Genomic DNA, 24,641 nt, shown 5'->3' on the forward strand with positions numbered 1-24,641 from the left:
GAGATTTTGTTTCACTTTGATCAGTGAATTAGAAACAAATGAAGAAGTTAAAGGAGAAAAAACTAAAAACTTGATAGAAGATGACAAACGCAATAGACATGCTTTATGTATTCCACATGTTTTGAGAGGATCGCTTACTGAAGGAATCAGTATTTCATTTCTCCATAACTTACCTTTAGTGTGTGAAAGGGAAGAGGTGGTGCAGCAGCAGCAGCAGCCCTATTCCACAGTTCTGAGCACATGAACACATGAGTGAAAGGACTTTTCACATGTTAGGTGTAACCAGCTGATGACACAGTTCACAACTTTGGAAGAAGCATGCACATCTCCTTTAGAGAGTTAACGTGTTCTTTTTTCTGTAAGAAGAAAAAGCAAAAACGTGAAAAATTAACACACATTCTACCAACACCTCATTCTTGTGTAGCAACTGGGTAACAGTCAAGGAATGACTCTTCCTTGCTTCCTCAGTCTGCAGCCTGTTGCTGACTGATTAAACACGTTCAGAGGCTGTGTCAGTCTAAACCCAGCAGAGCCAGAATATGGTCTCATTGTCCCCTCAAGATGTGCCCATTTCAGGAGATGAGAAGCATGCGCTTACAGCAAGATGAAAATAGAATATTAGATTTTCCCAATATATGGGTCATCCATAGACTAGGATGCTATGTTAATGGGAAATTAAAGAAATAAATCTTAGTAACCCAAATAATCTGTTCATTAGTGCATTACTTGTTCTTGCCAAGGGAATGCTATAATCTTTGTCATGTATGGTATGATGGTTCTGTTGGCTTTTTTCATCCCAATACTGTTATATGAGAGACTTTAAAACTCAAAATCTGTCTTTATAAAATATCTTTTACTGACTACTACATCTACTAATGTCAAGGTAATATTTAGCAATTAAAGGGTTTGGTATTTCTGTCATATTTAAATGTACTGCTGCTGCTGCTAAGTCACTTCAGTCATGTCCGACTCTGTGCGACCCCATAGACAGCAGCCCACCAGGCTCCTCTGTCCCTGGGATTAATTTGCCAACAAGATATTCACTAAAATTTAGTTAAGTTGGTTTGAAACAGTTTTAGAACATTTTTTCATTTAGCATACTCACCTAATGATTGATCTATTAAAACTTTGTTGAGTGTGGGCTGTGTATGAGGTACTGAGTTTGATTAATTATGGAATATAAAGATGTACAAAACTGAGATTCTGTTTTCTGATGAGCTTACAGTTGAATCCCATTTTAGACAAACTAGAGATCTGAGGCCAAATGTGACCTGCCATGAATGAAGTTTTCTTGGAATATATCCATATCCATTTATTTTTCTGCTGACAATGGCTGCTTTTATGCTATAGCTGCAGAAGTTAAGTAGTTGCAACAGAGACCAGATGGCCCATCAAACTAAATATATTTACTCTCTGGTTCTTTATAGAAAAAGTTTGCTGATCCCAGGACTGTAATCTTACAGTAATAGGTATAAAATGTTATTTTTACCAGTTAGTTTCCATCTGTTTACTTGAAAATTCTCTTTGAAAGTCCTTTATATGAATTTATGAGTTTGAAAATACAGGACTTACTTTTCCAAACATCAGAACTCTTTGTGCCCCGAAGTCTGCATATGTTTCCTTGAGGGTAATGAAACTACTTCTACTGATTGGTCTTCTGACTTTGATGTTGATTTATATGTACTTTAAAAAATAACAGTATTGATAATAATTTAATTACCTAGTGAAACATTGCCGTGGAAATCTACACCTGAATGCACTTCTGACCAGTGCTTTTTTTTAAAAAACTGCTCAGTTGTGTACTAGAATACCTCATAATGATGCACTCCTATTATTGATTGTAATTGATATCTCGCTATATCCGTCTCCCCTGACTCTTCTGCTGGTCATTGTCCTCTTTTCATTTTGCCCCCTTTGCCTTCCCTAACCAAGGGAGGCTTATACATGAGATGTCTAGGGTTAGGAAAAACGACAGTCAAAAAAAGAAGCAAAGCATTTTTATGACACTAACCAATTCCTTTTTTTCTCCCGGTTTTAGAATGAATGTGCAAATTATGTTCGGGTTTTGCATCACTATAACAGAACACATCTACTGACCTGCGGGACAGGAGCTTTTGACCCACTCTGTGCCTTCATCAGAGTTGGATACCATTTGGAGGTATGACAGTTTCATTCATTGCTCTGAATGAATTATCAAAAGTAATGCTTAAAATAACTTTGTTTTAAAAGAAAGGTTATGGCATTTCCTTGGATAAAAGAGAAGAGCATTTGTGATATTCTGAATTAATTTGCTTGAGTAAGAGGCAAAAAGATTTCTTGTCAGTTACAAAATCTGTGAACCAGTTAATTCTTTATGCATTCCTTCACTGAAGAATTTCATTTACTTAATTTGTCCACTTAAAAATATTTCTTAATATCAAACTGTGTTCTTATATGATTTGTATTGGTATAAGCACCAGAGTAGAATGAATGTATTTATATATATATATACATGAACATATATACATATACACACACATGTGTATGTGTAAGTAAATTTATATAAACAAAATTATTACATACAGTATCTTTTAAAAGACATGCACAGGTTTGTTGATCCTATAATAACTCCTTTTCTTGGCCAGGTGAGGTAGGGAGGTGGAGTTGAGGTGGGGGATAGATTGCAAACTGACTTAAGATAAGTAATAGTTGATGAGAGCTATCCATGTCTTCCCCTAAGACCCCACCACCAGGTGATATGGTATCATTTAAGCAAATCCAACTGAATTCTGCTACATGCATATATAAAGTATCAGGCTTGATGATCAGTCATATAACTGGTTTCAACAAACTGGGTAAACTGCCAGCTCTCGCTTATTTAGGCACATGTCAAGCACTTTAGATCTCAGTTTCACTGTGAAACATACTAAGCAATGTTCTGATGTCAGGATCTGTTACCTTTCCTTGTAATCAGAAGGCAGAATCCTACATCAAGATGGGACACAGAGAGAACAGAGCTCTGGATGATCTGTAGCTAAGCAGCTAGACTCTCTCTTTTTTAAAAAAATTCTAATTCATTTACAGTGTTATGCCAGTCTCCACTGTATGGCACAGTGAGACAGTTATACACATATAGACACCCCCTTTTTTAAAATACTCTTTTCCATATGATTTATCACAGGATATTGAATATAGTTCCCTGTGCCATACAGTAGGACCTTGTTGTTTATCCATTCTGTATGTAATAATTTACATCTGCTAACCCCTTGACTCTTGTACATTTATGAAAAGGCAGCAGTGACTGTAAACTATTTTCAGCTACCATGTATGAAGAACAACATTCATTTCACTGATATTCCTGAAAAATTATTTCTGATATTCCTGATACTAGTTAACACTCATGTGCACACATAATTAGCAGTATCTGAAGTGCTAACTCTAAATGCCTCTAGAAAGTGCCCCTGATTGGGGCACTTCAGCTGGTAAGCATCCTTATAGGCAGGATTTTTGATTAACATATTTTAAATGTTAAGAAACCACCTCTAGTTGTAGATTAAATAGCATACACAAATACATCACAGTGTATTTACTAAATTATTTTAGAGTAACAATGCAAGTGATAAAATGGGAGAACTTAGGCAGAGATATAGAAGGCAAGGGAGGCTAGTGCAAAGTCAGAATATTTATATATATTCTGTATATAAGAATATATATAAATATGTATGTGTATAATATGTATATATGTATGTATAAGTATACATATGTGTATATATATGCATGTATATATATATATACTCACATAAGTATACATACAAACACATAAGTATACATATATACAATTCAGAATGTAGACAATTTGTGGTGCAGATCTAAGGGAAAGAAATCCTCTCAGTTTTCATTGATCTGAAAATGACTTTCTTTCATCTTTATTTCTGGAAGATATTTTCCCTGAGTATAGAATTTTGGGTTAACAGTATTTCTTTTGTTTGTTTCTATAAACGTCTCAAAAATGCCTCATTGTCACCTAATCTCTTTCTGATGTAAGTTCAGCTTTCATTCATATTGATATTACCCTGTTTGTAATTGCTTTATCTTTCAACAGTTTCTCTTTATCTTTGGTTTTCAGTAGTTTTTCTATACTGTGCCTATGTGTGTGGTGTTGATAGTGGAGAGATGGGTATTTTTATTTCTCGGGATACTTGATAAAAAATGATAGTTTTATTTCTTGGCACACTAAGGTTTTTTTGGATACAGAGTTTATGTTTTACACCAAATTTTTGGCCATCATTTTTCCAAATAATACCTCTTCCTTTTTCCTTCACTTTTCTTCAGGGACTTATGGAAAGATGAATATAAATAGATAGAGATAGATAGGTTGACTTTGGGGCCTTGTCCCGCAGATTGCTGAGATTCTGTTCATTCTTATTTAATCTTTTTTCCCTCTGTTTTTCAAAGTGGGTAAATACTTTACATTTATTTTCAAGTTCCAACCCTTCCTTCCAGCATCACCAATATGCTCTTAAGACCACCCCGTTACTTGTCCATAGAAATAGTGTACTTTTCAGTTCTAGAACTTCCATTTTATATATTTTCCATTTCTGGACTGAGTGCTCCCCCACATATTTTTATTTGTTATGACTCTTTCTTTTAAACTTTTTAACATATTTTAACAGCAGTTTTCAAATCCCTGTGTGCTAATTTTAACATCTGAGTTACTTTAAGCTGAGTTTGCATTGACTCATTTGAAAAGACTCTGATCCTGGGAAAGATTGAGGGCAGGAGGAGAAGGGGACGACAGAGGATGAGATGGCTGGATGGCATCACCGACTCAATGGACATGAGTTTGGGTAGGCTCTGGGAGTTGGTGATGGACAAGGAGTCCTGGCGTGCTGCAGTTAATTGAGTCACAAAGAGTCAGACACAATTGAGCGACTGAACTGAACTGAACTGCATTGACTGGTTTTTCTCTTGACTGTGAATCATGTTTTCTTTTTTTGCATGTATAGTAATTTTTATTTTGTATTGTACATTATAAAATAGATTATATACTTTAATTCTTGATTCTGAATTCTGTTTCCTTTGAAGATTTTTGTTCTAGCAGTTTACTTGGCTGGGATTCCCATTCAAAACTGCTTTGTAGTCATCAACAACCACACATCGCTGTCAAATTTCCAGCCACTGCTTTCATGGTCTGCTTCCATATGCAGTTCAGGTGTCAGCTAAGGACTTGGGAGAGAGTATATTCCCATATTTCAGGGCACCTTCCTCAGTTTCTGGATGTACGTTCCCACCTTTAAGTTGATCTGATACCTTAAATCTTTGTCCTGTGTCTTTCCAAGCTAGAAGGTCTCCAGCTTTCTGCTTAAGTTCTATCCATTCCTCCCCACATTAATCAGGAGATTTTCTTGAATGAAAAACTCTCATTTTTGTCTGCTCTTAACTGATTTCCATTGCCTTCAAATAATTGTTTGTTTGTTTTTTACTTACTTAGTCAACATTATTTGTGGAAATTAGTTTAGTACAAACTGTGTCATTAGTAGAAGTGAAACTCCATGTAATTCACCTTCATACACATAATGTTGAATATTTTTCTCATATAATTATCTAAATACTAGGTCTGATTAAAAACACATTTTGAAAAAAAACATGTATGTTTCAAAAAGGAACATGTGGCAGATGATAATAAGGACAGTGAGAGCCTATTTGGAGGCTTGATAAAATAGTTTATCAAAACTCTATTTGGAGGCTTGATAAATTTTCATATAAGGGAGTGAAAATTACGAATTGTTATAGGCAAGAAAAATGTTTTAAAAACAGAAAGATAGCACATAGGAAATAGGTTCATAGACATTAGTTCAGTTGGTTGGGAAACAACAGAAGATAAAGCTGGGGCAAATTGGTGGAGGATTTTAATGCTAGACAGTGTCATTCTGTAGTTATTTCTAGAAACAGCATAGAGATGGTGAGCAGTTTGAGCAGAGTGTTTGATTGACATGTCATTAGTAATATTTAGGATTGATTCAAGTGGAGCGGGATGAAAGGCAGAGAGAAATTAAAGGGAATTGCTATAAGAGTCTTCGTGAGAGATCACGAGGATATTTGAGTGTTGTCACGATAGCGAAGGAGAGGAAGTGTGGGGCTGATGTGAGAAGACACTCAGCAGGAGTTTATATAACTTAACATTTTATCAGATGTTGCTGACAAAAAGGAATCAGAAAGCAATTCCAATTTTATTTCTTGATGATTGGGAAGAAAAACAAAGTCTAATAGCAAGAGAGAATTAAGAAGCTAGAGAACATAAAAAGATACTCAGTGTTTTTCAATTATAATGATTTTATTTCCATGTATAGTTATTTAAAATATTGATCCTGGAGCTAGGATAGCATGTTGTCAGAATAGGTTGAATTGCTGAACCCTAGGAAGTTAAGGATCCCTGAAGGATTTTCTTCTTTGTCTCTCTCTCCTATTCTCTTATTATCTTCTCTCACCTCCCTTCTCTGCAGGCCACTTTATCCAGGTATTTAACTTGAAAAATGACATTTTTTTAATATGACAGAATGTTTAGGGAATATTAATAAGCAGACTGAGCAGAGCAGTGTAAGGCAAATCAGTTCAGTGCAATTAAAATCATTTGTAAAAGGAACAAAATAATAGACATCATCAGTGCTACAGGGAGGGTGATTTTGGTAAAGGGATGAGTAATTAGAACGTAGATGAAGAAGTGACTGAATACTGATAAAATAAAGGCAGTAATATTGCCAATTTAATCCAGAGATAGAATTGTTAAGGAAAAGAAATATGGAGAAGGATATAAAACTGGAATGTTGGTCAGACATAGAGATCAGACTTGTGGTTGCTGGATTGGGTGGGGGACAGAGGGAAGGATTGGGATTTGGAATTAGCAGATGTAAACTATTATATACAGAATGGATAAACAACAAGGTCCTGCTGCATAGCAAAGGGAACTATATTCCATGTCGTGTGACAAACCCAATGAAAAAGGGTTTACAGTATAGAAAATTGAATCACAACATTGTAAATCAACTACACTTCAATACAATTAAAAACAACAACATCAAAAAGTGGAATGTTGAAAGAAGGGTTTTCTTAGGATAGTAGACAAGGAAACTTTTTATTGAACCAGAGGATATGATCATTTTCTTTCTTGGAGATAAGAGGGGTTGGATAAGGAGCAAGTTTGAAAGGAGAGGTACTGTCTGCTAATCACTGAGAGGTCTCATTAACAGTTGGATATAAAGGGCTCTATTAGCCTTTGCCCTGCTTTTCATTCTATACTCCAAGACCAAATTTGCCTGTTACTCCAGGTGTTTCTTGACTTCCTACTTTTGCATTCCACTCCCCTATAATGAAAAGGACATCTTTTGGGGGGTGTTAATTCTAGAACGTCTTGTAGGTCTTCATAGAACTTTTCAACTTCAGCTTCTTCAGCATTACTGGTTGGGGCATAGACTTGGATTACCGTGATATTGAATGGTTTGCCTCGGAAACGGAGATCATTTTGTTGTTCTTGAGACTGCATCCAAATACTGCGTTTCAGACTCTTTTGGTGACTATGATGGCTACTCCATTTCCTCTAGGGGATTCTTGCCCACAGTAACAGATATAATGGTCATCTGAGTTAAATTCTTGCATTCCAGTCCATTTTAGTTTGCTGATTCCTAAAATGTCGACGTTCATTCTTGCCATCTCCTGTTTGATCACTTCCAATTTGCCTTGATTCATGGACCTAGCATTCCAGGTTCCTATGCAATATTGCTCTTTACATCGGACCTTGCTTCTATCACCAGTCACATCCACAACTGGGTATTGCTTTTGCTTTGGTTCCATCTCTTCATTCTTCCTGGAATTATTTCTCCACTGATCTCCAGCTGCATATTGGGCACCTACTGACCTGGGGAGTTCATCTTTAGGTGTCCTATCTTTTGCCTTTTCATACTGCTCATGGGATTCTCAAGGCAGGAATACTGAAGTGGTTTGCCATTCCCTTCTCCAGTGGACCACATTTTGTCAGAACTCTTCACCATAACCCCTCCATCTTGGGTGGCCCTACACAGCATGGCTCATAGCTTCATTGAGTTAGACAAAGCTGTGGTCCATCTGATTAGATTGGTTACTCTTCTGTGATGGTGGTTTCCAGTCTGTCTCCCCTTTGATGGAGAAGGATAAGAGGCTTATGGAAGCTTCCTGATGGGAGAGACTGACTAAGAGGGATACTGGGTCTTGTTCTGATGGGTGGGGCCATGCTCAGTAAATCTTTAATCCAATTCTCAGTTGATGGGTGGAGCTGTGTTCCCTCCCTGCTATTTACCTGGGGAAAAAACTATGGTGGAGGTAATGAAGAGAATCCTGGCCTCCCTCAAAAGAACCCAGGCATGCACTGCTACAGTCTGTGCTCCCAACCCTGCAGCAGGCCACCACCGACCCACACCTTCACCAGAGATTTCTGGACACCCACCGGCAAGTCTCCTGTGTGGTCAGTTCGTTTCTCCTGGGTCCTGGTGCCAGAGGTTCTGTTATGCCCTCCAAGAGTCTATTTCCCAGTCCTATGTAAGTTCTGGCAGCTCTATAGTAGAGTAAATGGCAACCTTCTCCAAGAGGACTTATACCATACCCACACCCAGAGCCCCTGTCCCTGCAGCAGACCACTGCAGGCCTGTACCTCCACCGGAGACACTCAGACACAGTTCTGTCTTAGTCTCTGTGGGGTCCCTGGGTCCTGGTGCACACAAGGTTTATTTGAGACCCCTGAGCTTATTAAAAAGCAGAGACATTACTTTGCCAAAAAAGGTCCATCTAGTCAAAGCTATGGTTTTTCCAATAGTCATGTATGGATGTGAGAGTTGGACTATAAAGAAAGCTGAGCACTGAAGAATTGATGCTTTTGAACTGTGGTGTTGGAGAAGACTCTTGAGAGTCCCTTGAACTGCAAGGAGATCCAGCCAGTCCATCCTAAAGGAAATCAGTCCCTGAATGTTCATTGAAAGGACTGATGTTGAAGCTGAAACTCCAATACTTTGGCCACCTGATGCAAAGAGCTAACTCATTTGAAAAGACCTTGATGCTGGGAAAGATTGAGGCAGGAAGAGAAGGGAATGGCAGCAGATGAGATGGTTGGATGGCATCACTGACTCAATGGACATGAGTTTGAGTAACCTCCGGGAGTTGGTGATAGACAGGGAGGCCTGGCATGCTGTGGTTCACAGGGTCGCAAACAGTCAGATACGATTGAGTGACTGAACTGAATTGAACTGATAAAGGGCTATTTTTCAAGAGAGAAACCAAGCTAGAAATGCAGAGTTGAGGATTAACAGCCTACATATGTGTGAAAGCCGAGCTCTTTAGGAAGAGAATTTGAGTAAAAAGAGAAAATAACTGAATATAGTGCCCAGAAACATCAATATTTGAAAGACTAGTGGAGGAAGAAAAACAAAGGGATCTATTGAGAAGTTGACAAGGAAGGTTAGGAGGAAAATAGGAGAGTGAGATAATGCAAAAATGAGGAAGTGATTACCGTTGTTTGAAGTCTCATAGAGTCAGTGTCATTGTATCTAGAAAGCCTTTGGAGACATTTATGAAAGGGATTTCAATAAAATTTGGATGCAAATCGTGGTTTTCTGGCATAAAGAGTAGAAACCAACTTTCTCTTGAATTACATTTATCTTTTTTCATTTCAGTATTTTTATTTTTTTACTGAAGTATAATGCAAATTTAAGAAGTACACAAAATGTGAATGTATTGCTAGATCATTTTCACAAATTGAATGCCCCTGAGTAATGGACACTGAAATCAAATAATTTCTTTTTATTTTTAAATTTTATTTTCATTCTTTTTCTTTCCTCATGAATTCTTGGTTTTGTTTTTTTCACTTATGCCTCTTCTAGTTTAGTCTTCATTTCAGAGTCCTTCCTGAATTCTTCCACTTCATTTTGTATTTTTTCTAATTTTGATTTATGTTTTCTTTTATTTCTTGTCTCTTTCCTAAATTTATTTCAGCTTGTATTGAAATATTATGTTTGAGTCTCATCTCTATTTTGTGGTGTGCCTTTTTAACAAGCTTTCTATGATAATGCTTTTCTGTTTCTTATTCTTTTATAGTAACATACTGGATTCAGGTGGGATCTTTTTTTGGTGCTCATTTTTATATAAAATTAGTTTTCCTGAATTTTTAAAAAGAAAATGTGGACCAGAATAGATGTATGTCTAGCCTCACCTTTTAGAACTCACCATTCTGGTTTGTCAAATGTTCAAAAATATGGAGATAAAGATATGGACATGGATATAGAATGTAGCTGTGAACATGGGTACAGATACAGATATTCTCCTGGGTGTTCTCTCTTCCTCTTTTGTGTGGATATTGCTTTCTCTTCACCTTCTTTATCACTTTCTTGGACAAATTACATTCTACTCTTAGCAGTTTCTACTTGGAAAGGAAGTGGGCTACTTAATTTGGGGGATTCACGGTCTCTATTCTTCCCACAGGCCCCTTGAAATCCCCCACAGATTAATCAGCAAGAATTCCTCTCAGATTCAGCTGCCATTCTAAAACGATGCTACACTACACTATTTACTGGAGATACGAGAGGTCTTATCACATTTGACAAAACCTGATTGCTTCTCTCTGCTTCCTCCTGTAAGATATTAACACCCTGTGTGTCTTACAGCTTGCTATAGTTCATCCACACCTGCTGGTAACTTGGGAGCTCATGAGGATGTCTTCATAGTCACCTTGCTGTAGGTGTTGTTTTGGCGTTTCTGCTTGATCCATCTGTTTTCCTGGTTGAATTTACAGAGAATAAAAAGTATGCCTCTACTGCTATCCTCTCACAAATCTAGTGATACCGAGTTCAGTCTCTTACTGCTTACTGCATGATGGGCCAATAAATGGAGAGACAAGTTGTTGAGGCAAAGAATAGTGACTTTATTTGGAAAACCAGCAAACCAAGAAGATAGTGAACTAGTGTCGCAAGGAACCATCTTACCCCAGTTAGATTTGGGCTTCTTTTATCCTAAAAGGGGAGGGGTGTAACTTGTTGTCACAAACTTCCTGGTGCTGGAATCGTTTGTTGTTGCAGCTATCCATGTAGGTCTGGTAACATGTTCCTATAAACCTCCAATAAAGCAAATGCTATTCTCTGTCCTGCAACTTTTTCTCTCTATATGAATGGACTCTCAAAGGTCAGAACCCTGAGAGCACAGAGTAGGCTGTCCTCTGTATTTCAAGCTATAGGAAACACTATTTTACGAAAAGTGCAGAGCTAGCATGGCTAAGCACGAGCAACAGAGCACAAAGGTTAGAATTAAAGGAATAGATCCAATATGGAGTTAGGTTTGTTTTCCCTGTTGACACTAAGAGAACCTTTCAGATAATAAATGCTATACAAATATAAAATAGATAGGTTTTTATCTACCTCTAATTTTATTCACCTTTCAAACAAAATGGAAATTATGGGTTGAATATAGAGGTTCAGACAAAAAAACCAAAAAGACAATCCCAGGGGTTCAGCTATAATATATAGGTTTCTAGAGAACTGGAAGAAACCTTGAACTGAGACAGAATGGAGATTGTTTTTGTTATTTAACAGACTACGTTTCTCTTAGAACACAGTGACTTTATCACAGTGATATTTGCATTCTACTATTTGTATTAGTTTTCTGTGATGTGAAACACATTACCAAAAGTTTGGCAGCTTTAAACAGCTCACATTTATTATCTCACAGATTCTGTGGGGCAGGAGGAGGCCAGGCATTGCTTCTGACTTTGAATGCTGACATCAGGGTGTTCCCCGGGCTGCCTCTTTCTAGCACTTAGGATCATTTCCCATATGCTTGTGGTTGACAGAATTCAGTTCATTGCAGTTTTGGGACTTCAGTTTCCATTTTCTTGATGGCTGTCACTCAGAGGCTGCTCTCAGCTCCTAAAGGCCCACCAGCAGTTCTTTGCCAAGTGACCCTGTCAAATCATGGCAATGTACTCCTTTGAAGGCAGCAGGAGAATCTTTCTGTCCAGTTTACTAAGAGCCAGTTATATAATATAACCTAATCATGAGAACTACTATACCATCACCTTATAAAATACCATAATCTAGAGAGGGCTTTTCCACCATGTTTGCAGTTCTTGCCCATACCCAGGGTGTGGTAGTTATACTGAATATCCAACTGTAAGAGGAAGTGGGAATGTTAGATACTATTGGTATTCTCTCTACCATACTCTCCCTTACATATCTTCATACAAAACGAAGATTGTATGTGCAAATGTTTTCAGTTCAGTTCAGTTGGCTCAGTTGTGACACTTTGCAACCCCATGGACTGCAGCATGCAGGCTTTCCTGTCCATCCCCAACGCCCAGAGCTTGCTCAAACTCATGTCCATCAAGTTGGTGACGCCATCCAACCATCCCATCCTCTGTTGTCCCCTTCTCCTCATGCCTTCAGTCTTTCCCAGCATCAGGGTCTTTTCCAGTGAGTGAGTTCTTCACATCAGGTGGCCAAAGTATTGGAGTTTCAACTTCAGCATCAGTCTTTCCAATGAATATTCAGTGCTTTAAGAGGATGTTTCTTGGTAAGCAAGGCAAACACACATAGCAAAGGGTGAGAAATAGTCATTTTTTTTTCCCCTAAACCTTGTCCATGACTCTCCTCTTAAAATAAACTTCTTTTCCTCCTTGTAAGAATTATAAAGACCAAGGAATGAATATGTGGGCCACCTCCAGATTGTTGCCTGCCCAAACGTAGGAAAATTTGATTGTCCTCAGGGCTTTAGCATTTGAACAAGAATTGCTGTATATTTCATTGTTGTTCAGTCACTAAATAATGTCTGAGTTTTTGCAACCCCATGGGCAGCAGCATGCCAGGCTTCCCTGTCCTTCACCCTCTCCCAGACAGCATTGGACTTTACTTTCATGACCAGACACATCCACAACTGAGCATCATTTTTGCTTTGACCCAGCCGCTTCATTCTTTCTAGAGCTATTAGTAATTGCCCTCCACTCTTACCCAGTAGCATATTGGACACCTTCTGGCCGGGGATTGGGAAGGGAGCTTATTTTCTGGTGTCACATTTTTTTTGCCTTTTCATACATTGCAAGGGGTTCTTGTGGCAAGAATACTAGAGTGGTTTGCTATTCCCTCCTCCAGTGGACTGCTTTTTGTCAGAGCTCTTCACTGTGACCCATCCGTTTGGGGTGGCCCTGCATGGCATACCTCAGCTTCATTGAGTTACGTAGGCTCCTTTGCCATGGCAAGGTTGTGATCCCTGTATTTAATTCAGTTTAGCTCAGTTCAGTCACTCAGTCGTGTCCAGCTCTTTGCAACCCCATGGACTGCAGCACACCAGGCCTCCCTGTCCATCACCAATTCCCAGAGTTTACTCAAACTCATGTCCATTGAGTTGGTGATGCCATCCAACCATCTCATCCTCTGTCATTCCCTTCTTCTCCTGCCTTCAATCTTTCCCAGCATCAGGGTCTTTTCAAATGAGTCAGTTCTTCACATCAGGTGGCGAAAGTACTGGAGTTTCAGCTTCAACATCAGTGCAATGAATATTCAGGACTGATTTCTCCTTGCAGTCCAAGGGACTCTCAAGAGTCTTCCCCAACACCACAGTTCAAAAGCATCAGTTCTTCAGTGTTCAGCTTTTTTTATAGTCCAACTCTAACATCCACACATGACTACTGGAAAAACCATAGCTTTGACTAGGTGGACATTTCTTGGCAAATAATGTCTCTGCTTTTTACTATGGTGTCTAGGTTGGTCATAGTTTTTCTTCCAAGGAGCAAGTGTCTTTTAATTTCATGGCTGCAGTCACCATTTGGAGTGATTTTGGAGCCCCCAAAAATAGTCTGTCAGTGTTTCCAGTTTCCCCACCTATTTGCCATGAAGTAATGGAACAAGATGCCATGATCTTTGTTTTCTGAATATTGAGTTTTAAGCCAACTTTTTCACTCTGCTCTTTCTCTTGCATCAAGAGGCTCTTTAGTTCCTCTTCACTTTCTGCCATAAGGGTGGGGTCATCTGCATACCTCAGATTATTGATATTTCTCCCGACAGTCTTGATTCCAGCTTGTGCTTCATCCAGTCCAGCATTTCTCATGAGGTACTCTGCATATAAGTTAAATAAGCAGGGTGACAATATACAACCTTAATGTACTCCTTTTCCTATTTGGAACCAGTCTGTTGTTCCATGTCCAGTTCTAACTTGCTTCCTGACCTGCATATAGGTTTCTCAAGAGGCAGGTCGGGTGGTCTGGTATTCCCATCTCTTTAAGAATTTTCCAGAGTTTGTTGTGGTCCACACAGTCAAAGGCTTTGGCTTAGTCAATAAAACAGAAGTAGATATTTTTCTGAAACTCTCTTGCTCATATTTCATTAGTATAGCATGAATTTTCTCAGTGTATTTTTATTTAAAGTTTATTATATCAGTTTTTAAAGTTGCAGACTAAAGTCATTATGCAAATGTGTTTGGCACCAAGACGATAATGTGCTTTTTGATTTTCAGTATATGGTTTTGACACACTTTTCATCTAGTGCAGAAAGGAGCAGCTCAACTATTCAAATTGGGATACAGTCACCTTCAAAATCAAGAATTATTCATATGCCTCATCCAATCTAAGTCTCTTTGAAAATATGTTAGAAACTGTCTCAAGTATTATTTTTATCAAGTTAATCCGCATTTGTACTTTATAGACTAGAAATTATGTATTTTTCTAATTGTTTGTATTCCCTAGTTAAATATTTTGTGATGTGCCAGTAAAAGATTACTATCCAGACATAACAGTTTCTTTCCTTTATAGAGTCATGTTTTATAATATTATCTTATGGTTCCTTTTGAGTTTGAACCCTTTATTTTTCAATAATTATTTAAAATATCTTTTCACGCAGCAATACTTCAAGTATTAAAAATGGACTGAAATATCATATTATGAGCACGTGGATTTTTATCAGATACATTTTCCTCACAGGCCCTTAGCAGTTGTTTCTTAGCAGATTAAGGGCTCAGCTGGTAAAGAATCCACCTGTAATGCAGGAGGCCTGGGTTCAACCCCTGGGTTGCGTAGGTCCCCTGGAGGAGGGCATGGCAACCCACTCCAGTATTCTTGCCTGGAGAATCCCCATGAACAGAGAAGCTTGAAGGCTCCAGTCCATGAGGTCATGAAGAGTCAGACACTACTGAGTACTGACACACACAGCAGATTAAATTTTAGTTTCTGCCTATAGTACAGAATCAAAATTTCATTGGGAAAGCCAACAAAGCTAATAACAGTTTCTAGAAGTTGAAAAAGTTACCCATTAGGCTTACATAACTGCTATTAATAGTTTGTTTTACACAACTGAGATTAATATAGCCATGCATTTAATATTTTTTGTGTTTTTCACAAAGAAATGTGAATGTTTTGATTCTACAAATTATTTTGTTCACACAAAAGTTGGGTCTTCTTATACTCAACTTTTAAACATACAAAGTTTCAAAGATTTCCAGTTTTGTTCCCTTAAAGGTTTTCTGTTATATTTGTTTACCTGCAGTTATTTTAACAATTGGTGAAAAAATATTAAACATAATAATTTTAAAGTAATTTTATAAAAATCTAGGGTGGGCACTAGCCATTTGAATAGGATAAATATATGAAAATTTATACTTAGCCATATTTATATTTTAAGATAATTCTTATATGTTAAATTCGCTGTTTATTAACAAAAATGTTCAGATTAGAATTTGCACCAAAATGTTTTAATAAATCTTATCGCTTGCATGTTTTCATGGGCAGCTTTGGCCTATAATTTCTTGATAGACATGTGAAAATAATACATAGAAATATTTTATTGATTTAAAAATTATGGGAATTTATTTTATAACCCATTTCAAATAGGTGACTTAAAGGTCATAGGTATGCCCTTATAAAGTCATGTTTATGTTTTGTTCTGACCTTAGGCTGTGAGGTTTTCATTCTGGAGACCATATGCCATATATGTATTTTTGACTGGAGCGGGTAATGGAATTTATAAGCAATAAACATAGTGATTACCTGACAATAATACTTTTTATTGAAGCAGGATGAATGGAAATATTTTATTCATTGGAATAGACATTAAAATTTAAATGTGAAAAAGGAAATTATTTACATTAATATGGTAGTTGTCAAATAAATGCAATATATCAATAGTTCTTTTTAAAAAAAGATATCCTAAGAATTCTTTTCAGAAGGAAAAATACTTTTCTTTCTTTTGTTTTGTATCTTAAATACATTTTTTGAGTAAGTGAAGACGGTTAATCTAAATTTCATAGCACATGATATCAAGATTTTTTTTATTTAGAAGTCAGCAATTGAAGACAAACAGCAATTAATATCTTAAAAGAAATTGTATATCCTGTCCATTAGGTGTTCAGTCATTTTCTACAGTGTTTTTCTGCTTTCTTTATTGCAAATCAAAAGATTTTTTCAATGCAACTGGTAGAAAAGGCAATTGTTACAATCCCTGTTACATAAGAAAGTGAGCATGACACTTTCTCCAGGAACTTGCAGTCTATTATTTGCATGAGTTTTAACATCCCTAAGGTTATTTAAAATTGTCTCAGGTATAGGGATTGTTCCTTCAGGGTCTTTCTCTTCTGTCAGCCTTAATAGTGAGTCTCAGATATAGGGATTGTTCCTTCAGGGTCTTTCTCTTCTGTCAGCCTTAATAGTGAAAGCCAGTTACATGATTTTTGCTGGGAAGGAAAACAGAATTCCTTAGGCTAGTTCTTGTCCAAGAATCATGATTTGAAAACTCCTGGAAAGGCCGACTGCTTGACAAACTTCCCTTACAGCTCATGCTTGTGCATGATCTGTAGGTGAGGCAGGTGAGTGAGAAACCCCACTTTCTAGCTCCACATGCCTAGGATCAAAGAGAAGGTGCAGAGAAAAGCAAGTGAAACTGTATTGCTGAGCTGCTTTTCTAATGGTCCCTGGGGATGAGGCACCAGGAGAGGCATGGACTCTTAACTAATTAAAGAAGTAGGAGGTCAGATCCTCAGGAAGCAGTGAGTTCTGCCATATGGGCTATTTTTTTTTTCCACAATACATAGAATACATGGAAAAAGTCAATAAAAACAAAAGTGAAGTGTTCCAGTGCCAACTTTTGCCCACCTCTTTTGTAGCATCCCTCTCTGTTAATAGTTTGATGTTTATTTTTCCAAACACATGTGTATATATGTGTGATAATAAAACATGTACTCTATTTGAAGTTCTGATTTTGTTAATTTTTGCTCAAAAATATTTCACAGACACTCCTATTTATATATTTGGACATAATAATTCTATCTCATTCATTTAAATGGTGCATATCATAGCATACAGCTAAGTCACTTCAGTCGTGTGCAACCCCATAGATGGCAGCCCACCAGGCTCCCCCGTCCGTGGGATTCTCCAGGCAAGAACACTGGAGTGGGTTGCCATTTCCTTCTCCAATGCATGGAAGTAAAAAGTAAAAGTGAAGTTTCTCAGTCATGTCCGACTCTCTGTGATCCCATGGACTGCAGCCCACCAGGCTCCTCCGTCCATGGGATTTTCCAGGCCAGAGTACTGGAGTGGGGTGCCATTGCCTTCTCCATATCATAGCATACATTACACTTAATGTAATTAAGTGATTGACTTTTTTTCTTTTAAATTTATCTTTTTGTTGTAAGAATATTGCTTTACAGAATTTTGTTGTTTTCTGTCAAACCACAACATGAATCAGCCATAGGTATACATATATCCTCTCCCTTTTGAACCTCTCTCCCATCTCCTGCCCATCCCACCCCTCTAGAGTGATACAAAGCCCCTGTTTGAGTTTCCTGAACCATACAGCAAATTCCTGTTGGCTATCTATTTTACATATGGTAATGTCTGCTTCCATGTTACTCTTTCTATACATCTCACATTCTTCTCCCCTCTCCTCTTGTCCATAAGTCTGTTCTCTATGTCTATTTCTCCATTGCTGACCTGTAAATAAATCCTTCAGGACCATTTTTCTAGATTCCATATATATGCGTTAAAATACGATATTTCTCTTTCTGTTTCTGACTCACTTCACTCTGTTTAATAGGCTCTAGGTTCATCCACCTCATCAGAAATGACTCAAATGTGTTCTTTTTATGGCTGAGTAATATTTCATTGTGTATAGGTACCACAACTTCTTTATCCATTCACCTATCAATGGATATCTAGGTTGCTTCCATGTTCTAGCTATTGTAAATAATGCTGCAATGAACACTGGGATGCATGTGTCTTTTTCAATTTTGGTTTCCTCAGTGTATATACCTAGGAGTGGGATTGCTTTGTCATATGGTGGTTTTATTCCTAGTTTTTAAAGGAATCTCCCAGCTCTCTTCCATAGTGGCTGTATGTTTACATTCCCACCAACAGAGCAAGAGGGTTCCCTTTTCTCCACACCCTTTCCAGCATTTATTGTTTGTACTTTTTAATGATAGTCATTCTGACTGATGTGACCACTACAATTTCTCATTGTAGTTTTGATTTGCATTTCTCTAATAATGAGTGATGTTGAGCATCTTTTCTTGTGTTTGTTAGCCATCTGTATGTCTTCTTTGGAGAAATGTCTGTTTAGGTCTTTTTCCCACTTTTTGATTGGATTGTATGTTTTTCTGGTATTGAGATGTATGAGCTGCTTGTGTATTTTGGAAATTAATCCTTTGTCAGTCGTTTCATTTGCTGTTATTTTCTCCCAAGTGATTTACTTTTAAACCGTTAGTTCTCAGGCTACAGCGAAGCAGAGAATGAATGTGGTACTTGAATGGCTGGGCTCCTTACAGGCAAATCAGCTGCTCATGGCTGTAGCCCAATAAGCATTCATGCCTCTTTAGTTGGGTCAGACATTATAAACTGGCAGCCATATGCCTGATTCAGCTCACAGATGTGCTTTGTTTGCCACACTGTTACTTGTTTGTTTTCTTTTAAAGAGCCTACATTTGAAAACCAGTTGGTTTCACATAGCAAATTGTGATTTCCATTGGATGCACATGAAAAGAATCAGTGGGTGCTTAGACGTTGCTGCCCCATTCCTCACATAAGGGCACGTTGCTTAATGATAGTCCACAGTCTCTGCCACTCACGCTCGGCTTTGCTAGTTGGCCATCTCCACCTGGCCCTAATGGGCATTTGCATTTGTTACTCAAGCACAGGAAGGACTGTGAACCTCCTCAAAATCCTTTAGTGCTTAGAATCTAGTAACCAGTAAGCATGAGATGAATGAATGAGTGAGCAAATGAATTCATGAGTGAATGGATTTTGTTACATTCATCCTTCAGTGTGACACCCTAACACTCTAACCATCCAGACTGAGAAATTTCTGGACATTATTTTGATACTTGAAAGTTTTAGTTAGATTTGGTGAATCTGTGCTTTCTTGTGAGGTTTATAAGTTTATAATTTTTGTCCTTTAATTTTATTGATTCAATTGATGAAAGTGTTTATAAGATAGACTTTACCTTATAAATGCAATAATAAACAAGTCCCCTCTATATACATACTTGTTTCTTTTAATTACGTGGATTCTGCCAACTCTTGAAAAGGTTCAGTGATAATGTCATAAATATTTGTTTTTACTTTTCTTGGCTTTAAAATATAGATTCAGAAGCATTACAGAGAACAGATACATTCTTTAACTATACTTTTTTGTTAACTTATAAAGAAAAGTATGCAGGTAAAAAAAGAAGTATCCATGTTCAGTTTCACACATTGAACACATCTATGTAACCATCATCTAGATCAAGAAAGAAAACGTCTCCAGTAATCCAAAATCTCTGCTGTGATCCTTTCCAGTCAGTATCCACCACCTCCCCCCACAGCCAAGTTAACCTGATTTCTGTCACCATATATTAGTTTTGCCTCTTTTAGAATTTTATTTAAGTGAAAGCATAGAGCATGTTATTTCGTGTATGACTAGCTTCTTTTGCTTAATAGCACGGTGACATTAATCTGTGTAGTATATGGTCACAGTTCCTGTATTCCATCGCTGCGTAGTGGTTTTGTGTGGGTACACCTCAATTTATTGACCCCATTCTGTCTTTGCTGAGCCTTTTGCTTGTTTACAGCTGCAGTGCTGTTAGCATGCTGCCATGAACATTCCTGTGCACGTCTGTTGGTAAATGTGCACGTGTTTTCCTTAGCCTATTCTGGGAGTGGAATTATTGGGTCATAGAGAATGCGTATGTCCAGCTTTAGTAAATCCTGCCAAACTGTTTTCCAGTCATTGTACCAATTCCATGCCCTCTGGCAATGTATGCGTGTGCCAGTTACTCCACACTCTACAGACAATACTTGGTGTTGTCTGTTCTTTTCTGTTTTGATGAATGCATAGTGGTATCATACTGTGGTTTTAATTTTCACTTTCTTGATGACTAATAAACTTGAGCAGTTTCACATATTTACTGAGGCTTAGGGTTTTTGAGTCACTCTTGAGTCGAAGTCTTCAGTTTGCTGCTATTTAACATTTGCCAAATAGATTTGCTGGGGAATTTTTACAAGGAAGCAAACGTGAAATATCCAGTTCAGTGTTGGACATGGATAAAATAGTCAGTGAACGTTAATTCTTACAGTGACCATTTTTCTTTGACTTTTGAAACTGATAGAAAATTAAAAACAAGGGTCAGAAATATAATTGGGTGAAAATGGTCAAAGAGAACAGTTGGATTCAGTACAAAGAAGTGGTGAAAAGAGGAACAGAGTAGGATAAAGCCAATATTGCCTGATTATGAACTGACTTTCTTGGCAATCAGTGTAGATCGAGGAAACAAGTGTTATAGTCTCATCAGGAAGGAAGAATGTAAAGATTCATGATAAAAGCCTAGATATAGGAGTACTAGTGTTTTCATTTTGGAGAAGGCGATGGCACCCCACTCCAGTACTCTTGCCTGGAAAATCCCACAGGTGGAGGAGCCTGGTGGGCTGCAGTTCATGGGGTCACGAAGAGTCGGACATGACTGAGCGACTTCACTTTCACTTTTTACTTTCATGCATTGGAGAAGGAAATGGCAACCCACTCCAGTGTTCTTGCCTGGAGAATCCCAGGGACTGGGGAGCTTGGTGGGCTGCCATCTCTGGGGTCACACAGAGTCGGACACAACTGATGCAACTTAGCAACAGCAGCAGAGTTTTCATTTACATATATATATATATATATATGTATGTATTTACATGCATATGTAATTGAACATAAATTATTTTAAATATGAAAATACAGCAAAAATCATGTATATACATATATATAATTAATTTCAATTATGAAGTAGTACCTTAATAAAAGCTAGCTATTTTATTAATTTTTCCATATTTTAACTTTGAGGTATAATTATGACATAATTCTTTATATAAGAGATACTAACAATACAATGGATAGTCCCTGTAAGTTCATTATTTAGAAAAAAGCAGAGACTTTCTAAATATGGAATTTTGTACCTCATGTCAAAATCTTAGTGTCATCATAGCGTATCACTTCTCACATTAATAATTCTATGGCAACCAGGTGATTTCTGTTCCTTATCCAGTTGAGTAATGGTGAGTGTTTTGTAGCAGTTGCTTCAGCCTGCTTTAGGTTAAAAATTCTGTCAAAGGGATTCACTGTTCACATATTGTCTTGAAATTATCTAGAGAAATTTTGAAAAACTTCACCTGAAATGTTTGTTTCTCTAAAGATACATTTGACATTCACTACAATAGTGACAGTAGGGATAAATCATGCTAACTTGGGACTTTCTTATTTTCAAGAATTTTTTCACTAAGATATTTGAACAACATTAGATGATTAAGTAATACATTGGCTCTTTACAATTAATTTGAATCTCATTAGTGGACTTAAGTTAAATTAGTTACAAGTTCAGTCACATGCTGTACTGATATTTCATGAACATAGTGTAGAGCAGACGTTGTTGTTAGTCGCTAAGCTGCAACCTATTCTTTTGAACGTTAGCCTGCCAGACTACTCTGTTCATGGGATTTCCCAGGCAAGAATCCTGGCCTGTGTTGTCACTTCCTTCTCCAGGGATCCTCCGACCCAGTGATCAAACCTTCAAACCCACATCACCTGTATTAGCAGGCAGCTTCTCTAACCACTGTGCCACCTGAGAAACCACATAGAATAGATGTTCATTTCAGTTCAGTTCAGTTCAGTCGCTCAGTCGTTTCCAACTCTTTGTGACCCCATGAATTGCAGCACGCCAGGCATTCCTGTCCATCACCAACTCTCGGAGTCCACCCAAACCCATGTCCATTGAATTGGTGATGCCTTCCAACCATTTTATCCTCTATCGTCCCCTTCTCCTCCTGCCCTCAATCTTTCCCAGCATCAGGGTCTTTTCCAATGAGTCAGCTCTTCGCATCAGGTGGCCAAAGTATTGGAGTTTCAGCTTCAACATCCATCCTTCCAATGAATACCCAGGACTGATTTCCTTTAGGATGGACTGGTTGGATCTCCTTGCTGTCCAAGGGATTCTCAAGAGTTTTCTCCAACACCACAGTTCAAAAGCATCAGTTCTTCAGTGCTCAGCTTTCTTTATACTCCAACTCTCACCTCCATACATAACCACTGGAAAAACGATAGCCTTGACTAGACGGACCTTTGTTGACAAAGTAATGTCTCTGCTTTTTAATATGTTGTCTAGGTTGGTCTTAACCTTCCTTCCAAGGAGTAAGAGTCTTTTAATTTCATGGCTGCAATCATCATCTAGAGTTAAATTTGCTAGCCTAATTAAAATACTGACAATTAAAATGACTTGCTTATTCCAGCCTGACAAATTGAATTTTCTCAGGTTTTATTTTCCAAAGGGAAATTTTAAAATGTATTTTAACATAAATAAACTCAATTTATTGAGTTAACTTTTAAAATACGACATTGTTGTAGATATACTTTCCAGAAAACTTTCTCATTAGCATTTGCATACATGTAACAACTGGGCAGAGAAAAGAAAGAAAAGTGAGGAAATCTGATAGGAATTTGGGATTCTTAATGTACTGCTTATTACCATTATCTTCTTACAGGAAAATAAAGAAAAAAAGTGATATAGACACTTAGAGTAGAGCTCTTTTATTATCTTGACATTGGGTAAAATGTCACTTGGCCGCTGTGCCTCCTTTTATTGATTTCACTGTCTTTTCCTACACTCACTATATCCTTAGTGCCATGGGAGAGTGTAGACGCCATAATTTCTCTCTCTTCCTGGATAACTTTCCTGTTGTAGCATTCAAAGTAAATAACCTTCTGTGTTCACCTTACCCCCTTTTCTCCAACAATAATCTTCCTCCTTCTTCTAAGATTAGAACATTAAATACAGGCTTACATGTCTATCCATAGCCTCATAACTGACACATTTGTAAGACCTTGGTAGTTGGTCTTGATCAACTGATCAATATGTAGATTCTGTTTGATTTCTAGAATAAAATTCTGAGCATTATTAACAAACTGTTATACAGTAATCTATATCCACACTCCCTATGCCTACTGGACATGTGGAATAGAATTTTCTGGAAACATTGTAAGAAAAGTTTCTTTAATAATAAATGTCTGAGAATTCAGGTTGACAAAGGAGGGAGAATCTCATTGGTGGGAGAAGGAGGAAGATCCTACCTGGCAGTCATGACTCCCCTAATCCTATGGAACCAATGAGACAATCTCAACATTTTGTGCCATGTCTTAAAGACACTGTATTCCCTCACTTGCTCATGTATTTTGCACATTAGCTGATTCCTTTACTTGAGGAACTTTTATCCTTATTCTCTTTTTAGAAACTCTAAATTCATCCTTCAAAACCCAGATCATACATTACCTCCTCTGTGATGGCTAGGTTGACCTCAACCTAGTGAAGTTAATGACTTTTCCTTTGGATTTTTATTGTACTTAAGACAAACATCAGTTATGAATTATTTCTATATGAATTCCAGAGTGTCTGTAGGGTAGACACTCTCATTCCTATCTCAATTTCTTCATGGCCCAACATAATCCTGGCAGTAGTCATTGAAATCATTCACTAAAAAGATGTAATGAGCTAGAGATTATCCTATTAAGTGAAGTCAGAGAAAGACAAAAATCATCATATGATAACACTTATATGTAGAACCTGAAAAAGTGTACAAATGAACTTATTTTCAAAACAGAAGTAAACTCACAGACATAGGAAACAAATTTAGTTTATCAAAAGGGAAAGGAGGTAAGGGGTAAATTAGGAGTTTTAGGATTAACAAATATACACTGCTATATATAAAGTATTTAAACTACAAGGACTTACTGTGCAGCACTGGGAACTACATTCAGTCTCTTTTAATAACTTATAGTGGAAAAATTCTGGAAAATAATTTTTATCTATATAAATATATATTTATAAATTATACATATATCAGAATCAGTTTGCTGTATACCTGAAACTAACACATTGTGAATCAACTATACTTCAGTTAAAAAAGAAAGATGTCCTGAGCATATGTGTTACTGACCTGGATCCTTAAACTCTGTAATTATTATAAATTGATAAGAGGCCACTCAAGGAATCAGACAAGGTTTTAATCAGGATTTGTGTTGCAACATATGGGAGCAAGAATAAGAGACAGGTTCACTTGCTTGAGGGGAGCAAGCTGTTTCCTTAAACGGGGTGAGAGTAAAGGCGGATCCACGGAAGGG

General features: G+C 37.4%; 1 protein-coding gene across 1 annotated transcript in view; it reads left to right on the forward strand.

The window, feature by feature from the left end:
* Positions 1–24,641, forward strand: part of SEMA3E (semaphorin 3E) — a 274,042-nt gene that overhangs the window by 163,360 nt on the left and 86,041 nt on the right. The window contains exon 4 of the mRNA XM_069586651.1: positions 2,039–2,158. Coding sequence (XP_069442752.1) covers positions 2,039–2,158 — 120 coding nt within the window. The remainder of the gene's footprint in view (positions 1–2,038; positions 2,159–24,641) is intronic.

Source organism: Ovis canadensis, chromosome 4 (assembly GCF_042477335.2).
Source record: "Ovis canadensis isolate MfBH-ARS-UI-01 breed Bighorn chromosome 4, ARS-UI_OviCan_v2, whole genome shotgun sequence".
NCBI lineage: Eukaryota > Metazoa > Chordata > Mammalia > Artiodactyla > Bovidae > Ovis > Ovis canadensis.